At 37.5% G+C, this 11,091-nt stretch overlaps 1 protein-coding gene across 1 annotated transcript; it reads right to left on the bottom strand.

The window, feature by feature from the left end:
- Positions 1 to 747: 747 nt before the first annotated feature.
- Positions 748 to 6,842, bottom strand: LOC135219656 (uncharacterized). The gene is made up of 3 exons (XM_064256600.1): positions 6,735 to 6,842; positions 1,630 to 1,858; positions 748 to 1,162 (listed from the first exon to the last, which is right to left on the bottom strand). Exons 2-3 carry the CDS (start codon positions 1,850 to 1,852, stop codon positions 987 to 989), a joined length of 399 nt encoding a protein of 132 aa, XP_064112670.1. The 5' UTR covers positions 1,853 to 1,858; positions 6,735 to 6,842; the 3' UTR covers positions 748 to 986.
- Positions 6,843 to 11,091: the final 4,249 nt, after the last annotated feature.

The following is an 11,091-nucleotide window of genomic DNA, read 5'->3' as shown; positions in this document are numbered from 1 at the left end:
TTCTGCATCTCTCTGTCGTCAAGTCTTGTACTCTATTTTGGACTTTTCCCTTTCTTACGATGGACTTGAAATTTTGCTTGGTTACTCAAGCCCGGTGACAGCACAACCTTACCTACATGATCAGTAGGTCATCAGTAACCCTAAAGTGACCTCTCTTAGTATCGCAGGATTTTTATGAAACTCTTCGGGATATTCACACCATTGACTGGAAGAATCTTTCTTCTATATATACCCTCCCTCTCCACGCCTCCCTACCCCTTCCCTTCCCTTCCCTCTTCCATCGTCCTCCATTTCCACCTTCCCTCCCCTTCCTCCCCCTTCTGGAGAGCATGATCAAGTGCTAATTTAGCTGTTTTCCCCCTCCCCTTCCCTCTTCTATACCCCTCCACTTAACCCACTCGTAGTAATATATCTGGGACACACGCACATACCTACTCTTTGTCTATCTTTGTATATGTATATATATATATACACATATATATTTATACGTGTATATATATATATATATATATATATATATATATATATATATATATAAACATAATGTGTGTCCATAGGTGTTTATGTATCTGCAAAATTACCTTAATAAAACAGCAAGGAAAGCGAACATCACTCCTTCATCAATATGCACGTGTGAATTATTGTTCGTCCTAGTTTATTAGGGAACCATGGCGTTTATGCATCACGTTTAAGTATCTTTCTTCTTCAGTGCTTAAAGGGTCTGTATTCACATAAATTAAACACCAGAAATGCTGAACTTTTAATAATAAAGCAAAACAAAGACGACACAATAACTACTATAATTTAACCAGTCACTGGCTCCTTGAAGTACAGATTCAAAAGCTTGAAAATGTAGTCAAGAGAGAAAGGCTCAGGGATTTTGAAGGAGTTTACTAGGATAGAAATAAAGAAGCAAGAAGAATGAATTCAATCATCTCACAAAAGTTAGAACAGGTGTGATGTTCTTGCACAGGCGGTCTCGGCCTTCAGCACTTTACGTCACTGAAGATGGGCCTGATCTCTCCGAGTTTGGCTCTGATCTTGCAAGCGTGGAGTGGGTACTGGGCCTTCATGGTGTCTATCACGTATCGTACACGTTGCATCTGGCTTTCGTTGCAACCGTAGCAGATTGGTTGTCCAGGCACGGGGTCCCATAGAAGTGCTGAGGAGACAAAATTAATGTGTTATTTCACGAGGGGTACCATTATGCTATTTCACAATTTCTTTCATACTGATTAATTTGCGTAGTATATTAACTACCTACTCACCTGTTCCTTACATTTTTATACATGCCAAAAAGTGTATGAAATTCATTTTTATACAAACCGTCAGTGCACCTCAAGCAGTGCACTGTAGGGATGACTTAATTAGGGTTCTTTGCAGCTTCACTTCGGCCCCTACTGCAACCCCTTTCGTTCCTTCAACTGTTCCTATTGTCTTTCTTTCATCTTACTTTCCAGTCTCTTCTGTCAAACTGCGAGGTTTGCTCCCTGTTATACCTTTCAAACCTTTCTACCATCATGTTTCCATTTCAGCACTGAATAGCCTCATTGGTCCCAGCGCTTGGTCTTTGGCCTCAATTCTATATTCTATTCCAATTTTATACAAACAATTGTGATGAAATCTTACATCTGAGGGCTGTACCAACTGCGTTGCACGGTCCTTCTCCGATGACGCACTTGGTGTAAAAGTCGACAGTGGCTGGGGTCTTCATATTCTCGGTCAAATCAGCCATTGGCATATTCAGCAGAGGCTGTGTTAGGTCCGTTGCTGATTTCTGAGGACTCGAAGAGACGATGCCATTGAGTGCCAGTAAGATGACACAAACTACAACAAATGACTGATACAGCATTTTTACCTGAAAGAAAAGTTTGAAATGGATGAGTGATCTGCGTATGGACTTTTAAGCTTGTGAATGGTTTGCACACTTTATCCTTCGGGGCAGTTGACCAGATATTTGCTTTTAAGGTTTCTGAAACAAGCTGAGACACCAATTCTACAACCACTGAAGACAGTTCTAGGCTTAATATGCTCTCTTAATTTCTTGAATCCTGTAGGGGAGGATTAGTTCCGTCACTGGACCTCATGTGGTGCACTGTAGGCATTACTTAAGGTTCTTTGCAGCGTCCCTTCCGCCCCTAGGTGCTACCACTTTCGTTCCTTTTACTGAACTTCCTTTCTTCGTCTTACTTTCCACCCTCCCCTAACACTTGATTCATAGGGTAACTGCAAGGTTTTCCTCCCGTTACACCTTTTACTATCAATTTCGATTTCAGCGCTGAATGACCTCATAGGTCCAAGTGCTTGGCCTTTGGTCTAAATTTTATATTTAACTCAACTTAATTACTTGAAGTTACTTCCATTTCGAAAAAATTTCTGAAGGCAGTTGCAATCGATGAAGGTTTCAAAACCTCCGAAAGTCTCTGTGTTCGTTTTATGTATTTTAAAACTTTTGTAAACAGTATTCTCAAGACTTCCGAAGAAAGTCGAAAGTGTTTTTTATGCGCTGTAAACTTCAGGTGACTGTAGAGAAGAAGGATAAACTTTAAAACTTCTGAAAGCATTTGGAATTTATACTCATTCTTCGAACTTCTGACATCGGATAACAAAGGTGTTGGTTTCTATCACCTTTGATGACACTTGGGAGAGTGACATGTTTCTAAGCCTTTCGGTGACAATGGGAAGAGGATTTAATTTTTATATTTTCTTCATCTGATTTGAAAGGACGATCTGCTAAAACTTTTAGAAACAAGTAAGGGACAGATTCGTTCTTTATAGTTATTGGAAGATTTTTCCATTCCTAAAGCTTCGAAAACAGTGGAAAAAGAGATCACCCATCCTTGAAACTTTGAAGGTGTGAAGGTAATAGGGAGTTATAAATTCATATAAACTTTTGAAGACAACAGGAGGAATAATCTAATCTTAAGACTTCTGCTGTAACGAAAGAGTTGTTCATAACAGGTTGTGAAACAAAAATCTGGTAGTGGCAAGGCAACATGTATAAATTCGTGCACATAGATTGACATGAACAAGAATAAGTTTCCGTAGGTTTTAAATATTTTTGGACGGGATATAAACAGATTCAGACACAGCGATTAATTACAAAAATCTGTACTGACAGAATATTCATAAAACGCCTAAAGGTTATCCAGAAACATTCACGGAGATAAGGACAAAGTAATTAATCAAATATGTTTGTTGTTTTGACAAAAGAGGATGAAACGATAAACGGACGAAGGTTTAGCTGTTGATGCATTTTGTTTGCTACATCTTTTATAAATAAAGAATTATGTAATCGATCACGTTTTTCTTTACACTCGGAAGTTTAATTTGACATTTAGCTATGAAAAGATTTAAAGAGATATTTTACCAAGTCTAGATATATATACTATCGTACTTCTTTTTATTTTTAGCTTTACTTAAAGGACAACTATCCAAATGGCTTTGTCTGACCGTCCGCACTTTCTGTCCGTCCTCAGATCTTAAAAATTCCTAAGGCTAGAGGGCTGCAAATTGCTACGTTGATTATCCACCCTCCAATCACCAAACATACCAAATTTCAGCCCTCTAGCCTCAGTAGTTTTGATTTTATTTTAGGTTAAGTTTAACCGTGGATTTTTCACTTTTTATGAAAAGAGAATTATGTATTCGATCACTTTTTTCTTGACATTCTGACGCCATTTAGCTATGAAAACCGCCATTGGGGTATTTTACCAAAATTCTTAATTTATGTATTACAACTGCACTTCTTGATATTTTTTTATTATTATTACCACTATTAGGGATAACAGTCGTTTTACGAGTCTGGAATTTTCTCCCAGCTTTTGTTTTCCTAACTCCTGTCACCTTCCTTCCGTTGAGGGGCTTCCCTCGTGATGATGCTCACTGTTCTTCCCGTCTTTCCTTTGTGCTTCTTGTTTTTAGGTCTGGGTTATTAGTAAGGAATTCGAGTGTTCGTCCCATTGCTTGACGAATACGAAAAGTACATTAAATCATTCCTGATTTATAGTTTGACTGAAACGTTCAGTTTAGCGTATTAGTTTAGCTATTCAGGCGCCTTATACAATGAATACTGCACTTCTGTATTAAAGCATTGAGTTTGATTGGTAACCATAAAAACAATTCTAATTATCAAGGATCTACTTATATAACAATGAAAATAATTGAAATCGTTAACTTTATCGACAGACTTCACAAATAGATATAAAAACACAATGCGAGAAATGTCCGAAGAATTAAGGCGGAGGAATATTTCTCTCCAGAGTAACATTGCAAACTCTAATCTCAAACTTATTAAAGGCTACAAATTGAAAAATGGGATTTTTTTTAATACTTAACAACCTTATGTCTACTTCCACAGCAGCGGATAAGAATATGTTTATATAAAAGTTTGGAATTCACTTCACGTTCTTATTACACTTCTTGTATCTCTGCATCTTGCAAGTGGATAAGAGGCGTCGAATGGTTGGGTGGTTTAGGTATTTTTAGGTTGGCCTTATGCCAGGATGTGGAATACGTAGAACAGGTGTTGACCTCCCTTTGGCGGCCAACCCACAGTGGGTTTGAACCGAGACAAAAGATCTGTACAAAGTTGAATGCTAACAAAGTCACTTCTCTAAAGTTCACTGATGATTTCTAAAATGAACATTTCTTGGAAAAATCCTTGTGCAAAATAGTAAGTCAGAATCTACACAGGAAAACCACTTCCAAAATAAGTATTAAGAGTATTTTCTCGAGGTTATTGGCTATATACCAACGGAATCCATAATCTATACCATAAATAGGAGCCAGTAGCAAGAGGGGCTTTGCCCGGGCTGGACGACGGGAATCTAAACGCTTAGTTCATAAATCGTCAGACATCAAACCGCTTTTGGTTAAAGAGCTGCTTTTCAGTCAAATATGGTCGGTGTGGGATCGCTGAAGAAAAATCAACGCTGCTTATTCCTTTCTAATACACTTCACTATGACCGCAACTGTACAAATACAAAGAACGTAAATAACTCATAACTTAAGCCCCACTAAATTATATTTTCTGCCTTTTGCTCAGTAGCATATGAATCGTTATTTTCGAGTGAATACTAATTTTAAAATGGTCTCCTAATGTCCTGCTTTCCGAAGGTCGTCTGCTGAACAGTTATTTTACAGGCACCAAAAAGTCATCATTATCACAAACAGCATAATTATTTTTATGAATATAACACGATTTTCATGATATCCTGATTATTAAAATAAATTTGATAATCAAAACTTGTTATAAGGATAAAACGGAAAATTTATATTTTAAAGCATTACAATATTTTTTCAGTCGTCATTTTTGTTGCAACCAATGATGAAACATCCGATGTACTTTTTTTTCTTCAATTTCTAACAGTATTCTGTTGAATTCCAAAACTCAAAGGGAAACTTAAAAGAAAACTAGATATTCAAGAAATATTAAGAAGATTTAAAACGGTCTTTTTCTGTAAATTATTGAGGCCTCCTCGTTTTAAGTTGATATCGTGTCGTGAAGCCGGTGCTAAAATTGACAAGTGCATTGCCTTCTGTCTGTTACTTTTCATCCTTTATATTTAATGTCTTTCCTCTTGGCTGTCTGTCACCTTTAACGGTACCTTGCTGAAAATTTCGCTTCTAGGGTTAAGAAATCTGACTTATTGTTCCTCTCAGCTGCTAGATGATAATAACATAAAAGATTGAAAAATAAGAAAAGTATCATGATTTAAAGATGGAAATAGGGAGAGTATGGTAAGCTGAAATAGAAGTGTTACCGTTAAGTAGCCTTGCATCTGAAGCACTGAGGTGGGAGCAGTATCTGTTAGCCTGGTGTCTGAAGTGGAAGTAGTGCTTATTAGCCTGGCATCTAAAGTGCTGAAGTGGGAGTAGTACCTGTTACCCAGAGGATCTCAGGAGACAGCTTCAGGTTGCCAAGTTAATGAGGATTACTTTCACCTCAGTACTTCACCATGCTATAGTCTACTTATTTCCGTCTTGAACCGAACCTCGAGTCTTGATATCTCAAGAAAGCTGTTCATCTGTCCTTGCCACAACAAGATAGCTGGGAGAGTGTTGGAATCTTAAGAAAACAGGATAGTTGGGTCAGATCCTCGAGTGGCATTTTGCAACCCGGATCATGATTCGGAAATACCAAGCCATATGTCTGCCCTGAGAAGTGGTATTTTAACCAAGGGCTGGAAAGCCAAATGGAGAGGCTGTCCTGAGAAGCGGTATTTTGAGCAAGGATAGGAAAGCCGAATGGAGAAGAACCAAGCAGTAGACAGAAGACAATGCAGTTGGAAATATTACTACGTACTACCTTCGTGACAGCACAAAATACCACTGACATCAATTTCTAACGAGAAATCTACACTAGCTCTTCTAGTTGCAGAACTGATGGTTATTCAGGAAAAAGTCAGTTTTAAATCCGTTGAAAAGCTTCGAAAAATCTTTCTTATTTTCTCTACGTTGTCCTCAATGTTTTCGGATTAAAGTTAATATATATATATATATATATATATATATATATATATATATATATATATATATATATATATATATATATATATATTTACGTGTCCTGTAAGTTGCAATATTAGTTCCATAAATACGTACTAATGTAAAAGCGTAGCACTTTTATAAAAGATAAATTTACTGGTTTATCATTTTCAGTGGGTTGTAAGAAAGAAATACATACTAAATACACTTATGGGGCTATGATCTAGAGGGCACCTTGACCTTACCTGTCTGAGACTCGGAAAGCACGAAGGCAGAAAAAGAATGACGACGAGGGACAGTCGCCCAGGTCCTCTTATATATGTGGGAAGTTGTCGCCCGCGGCGTCTGATGTTGCAAACTCCTCTTTCGTCATTAAAGTTCCGCCGACGAGATGTCTGCATCAGAGAGGAACCGGTCGTGTGTGCGCAGAAAACGCCTAGTCATTTTCTGACGAGGTGTCGTAACACTGATTCGGTTTTTCTTTTCTTTGCTTTCTTCGATCTGGATTGCTTCCAGAATTCGAAAATGTCAATATCACTTTTGTATCACGCTATTATTATTATTATTATTATTATTGTTATTATTATTGTACCTCAATAAATGAAATGTCAATATCTCTCTTTAATCTCCCGCTGTTGTGCTTATAATTTTGTTAGTATCATTATCGCTAAATAAAATGTTAATATCTCATATTTGTCTTTTGCTATTATTATTATTATTATTATTATTATTATTATTATTATTATTATTATTATTATTATTATTTTTGGGGTCTATCTTATCCATCTTATTCAATTGGGTGGTATTTATAGTATGGGATTCTTAGTTGTATACGGCCTCATTAGGAGTCCATTACTTTTTTCACTATGTACGCTGTTTCTAATAGCACGCTATTCTGCATGAGCCCTTGAGCTACTCCGGCATCTAGTTTTTCTAGGTTCTTTTCCAGGGAACTTGGGTTCGTGCCTGGTGCTCTTTTGATTTTGGGTACTAATTCCTCTGGCATATCCCACATCCTTCTTATTTCTATTTTCAGGTCTTGACTCTCATCAATTTTTGCTCTTTATTTCTCATTCACTCTGGTGTTCCATGGTATTGCGATATGAATATGAATGAGTGATACTTTCTTCTTGGTTTTGTCAATCAACGTCGTGTCTGGTTTATTTGCACGTGTCACCCTATCTGTTCTGATATCATAGTCCCAGAGGATCTTTGCCTGATCGCTTTCTTCCACTCCCTGAGGTTGGTGTTCGTACCACTTATTACTGGAAGGTAGCTGGTGTTTTTTGTAAGGGTTCCAGTAGAAGGCTTTTGCTAATAAATCATGCCCCCCCCCCCTTTTTTTTTTTTTTTTTTTTTTTTTACCGGTTGTTGCAAGCACCGGACGAATATTCCCTTGCTATTTGGTTTATGGTCTCGTCTTTCATATTGCACTTCCTGCATCTGGGTGAGGTGTTATTTCCATCTGTTATTATTATTATTATTATTATTATTATTATTATTATTATTATTATTATTATTATATTCGCCAGTTGGAATGTTAGTAGCCCTTTCTTGTCTGAATAATATGTTTATGTCCCTCTTTGGTCTCTATCTATTATCATCATCATCATCATCATCATCATCATCATCATCATTATTATTATTATTATTATTATTATTATTATTATTATTATTACATGATCGATAGATGGAATGTCAATATGCCTCGTTCGTATCTCGTTATTAGCATTAATATTGTTATATTACTACAAGAACAGCGGATATAGACCAGTATAACAAAAAAAGAGATAAACCATTAATATCGACATACTTCGAATCATCACAAGCCAGAGAGTCTGTCATTAATATTTGCTTAACACATTTGAAAAGGTTAAAGTCAGATTTAATAACTCATCAAACTAGATATGTATAAGATGCAGGTTTGATTGACTGATTGAGGCGCTGAATAAAATGTCATGAGAACACGAAAGTAAAAAAGCTAAAGGTTAAAGAAACTATATGTTCCACTAGAGTGCAGTTAACTATGACGAATCGTAGATATATAAAATGAAGAATACGTGAGATTCCCTGCCAGCTCTCCACTCAAAGTGATTGAAAACATCTTGAAGGGTCAGCAGGGGCTGGAGGGGGTTGGGGGGACACCTTCATTTCGGGTTGATGTTTTTGAGGGCAGAGTTAATCTTCTGGAAGAGGTTGAAAAGGACCAGAAGATCTTTCCTCTCGGTGCTGACGGACTCTCACTCAGCATCTCGAACAATGGTGCGTCACAAAAGACACGGTCGTAGGTGGCCACCATAAACGTATTATCTCTATTCAGAGCCTCAAAGGAGTTCTCAGTCCTCTTTGCCTTGGAGAAACTGAAATTGACCGTGCGGGGAGAGAGAAAGTCCTAAAATGTATAAATTTTCGAGATAGATAGGTACTAAGACACTTCTTGAAACAAAACAAAATATATAACTTTTCCGTTCTCTCTTGGTTGTCCTTATTCTTATTTTCTCACTTATTTACCTCGTGGAAATCATGGCGGTGAATTTTCCCGAGGTGATTGATTCAGAATGGAAGCTCAACTTTATTTTATTCAAACAGACCTTATAGTGCACCACTGATGTGCAACACAACCACATTCTCACCACTGCTTGGTATCACCATCTGAGGAATTATAAACCCATTACTCCTGCTTCCTTTCCATTCTTCTGCCTTTCCTATATTCGCTGCATTTACATCTACAAATTTACACGAACGCCTTCACCACAGGATTAATACTCTCGTGCCATCTCGCAGGCAAGGCTGAGCTTTTAGACAGCAGTCATATTTGTCTCTGTTTTCAAGAGCCAATACATAGTCAAAGTCGAAATAATAATAATAATAATAATAATAATAATAATAATAATAATAATAATAATAATAATAATAATAATAATAATAATAATAACAACAACAGTGTACTTAGGAAGCAGACCCTCTCTCAAGCATACTTTATCAAACGTGATGGCTACCTCAGCAGCGTTACACTTACAGAGATTCTTCTCTATTTTTCGAATAGCGGCTTTTTCCGTACTACTTAAACAGGTCAGTAGAGAGCCTATGGAGGTCATTTGATATGACCTCCATAGGCGCTCTATTAGCCCGTTTAAGTAGTACGGAAAAAGCCGCTATTCGAAAAATAGAGAAGATTCTCTACAAGTGTAACGCTGCTGAGGTAGCCATCATGTTTAATAATAATAATAATAATAATAAATTAATAATAATAATAATAATAATAGCAGCACTAGTTTTGAAATGGAGAAACAAATCTGCAGTTATGTATGGTACCCGTAAATGATTGTGAATTTGTTTCTTCAGGTGATAATAATAATAATAATAATAATAATAACTAATAATAATAATAATAATAATAATAATAATAATAATAATAATAACATACAAAATTATTAATTTTTAAAAAGTGAATGGTTGTTTGTCGGTTTACCTTTGGTATTGTGCAGTTTGATTGTGTGTGTATCGCCTGTTTGGGCCATTGTTTATTTTTTGTTGTAGATTCTTCCCTTCCAGTGCTGTTTTCTTCTCTTTTAGCCCTGTGTTCTTATGATAGTGCAGTATTTATTATTCTTTTTTGCTGGAAAAGGAACAGTGAGCAGGTTTTTGTCTGATTTCGTGTGCTTCACATGACTACTTGCATTTTGTAAGTGTGCTTTGGGCTACAATGAAAGATATGAAAATCAGTTATCATCTTATGAGCAAGGAAAGCCTTGTATCAATTTTATGTCTCTGATTGCTGTAGATCCACATTGTGTGTGTGTGTTTTGTGTAGGGGACATGAGTTTACAAGCGTTGGCAGGTGATCTTCAGAAGGCCCAGATCTTCTTCCAACATGTGGAAAACAATGGCTCTCAACAAATGTTGGGTCAGTTTTCCAGTTCCAACAGGGTAAGTAATGGGGACTACAGCGTGTCTAAGAAGAGGTAACAGGCAGATTCTGCTGGTCCTGCTTTCCCCCCTAAGTACCAGAGACTGGGAAAGTTCTGATCTTCCTCAGTTGGGGGACCAATTGTCACCATTCTCCATCAGTTGCCTCAGTGACCCTCATTGGTCTCATGGGTATCTTGACTCTCTCCATCACGGCAATGTAGATTGAGATCAATGTCCTGGGTAAGTGGTAGGAGCAGATTGTAACACAGCAGCAGCAGGACTGTAGCAGCTCTTCAATGCGGTGAACTGACTTCAGGGCTGATACCATTAATCCCTCCTCACAATGTTGGAGAAGACACGCCTCTGCTGGTCGGTCAGGCAAAAGAGTTTTACCCTACCCTAATCCAGGAGTGGTCAAGTATACCCTAGTCTGGCTACAGTGATAGGTAGGACAAGGATTTTCCCCCATTCCCCTCAGTGGCCTACCAAGAACCATTCTGAGGGCCAGAGCGGTGATAAATGGGATGTCCTGTTGAAAAGAAATTGGATTAGCAGCACCAGGTTAAGTGCTTTCGAACTGATGCTAGCTAGGTCCTTGAGCTTTATTTCCTGGTTGGATATTGTCAGGGGGCCATGAGTTTGCCCTCTCCCCTGCAAAGTGGCCTGGCATCAGGAAAGTTCCTGGGACTG

Source organism: Macrobrachium nipponense, chromosome 1, assembly GCF_015104395.2.
Source record: "Macrobrachium nipponense isolate FS-2020 chromosome 1, ASM1510439v2, whole genome shotgun sequence".
NCBI lineage: Eukaryota > Metazoa > Arthropoda > Malacostraca > Decapoda > Palaemonidae > Macrobrachium > Macrobrachium nipponense.
Note: the sequence above shows the minus strand (reverse complement) of the source record. Positions and strands in the feature narration are given on the sequence as shown.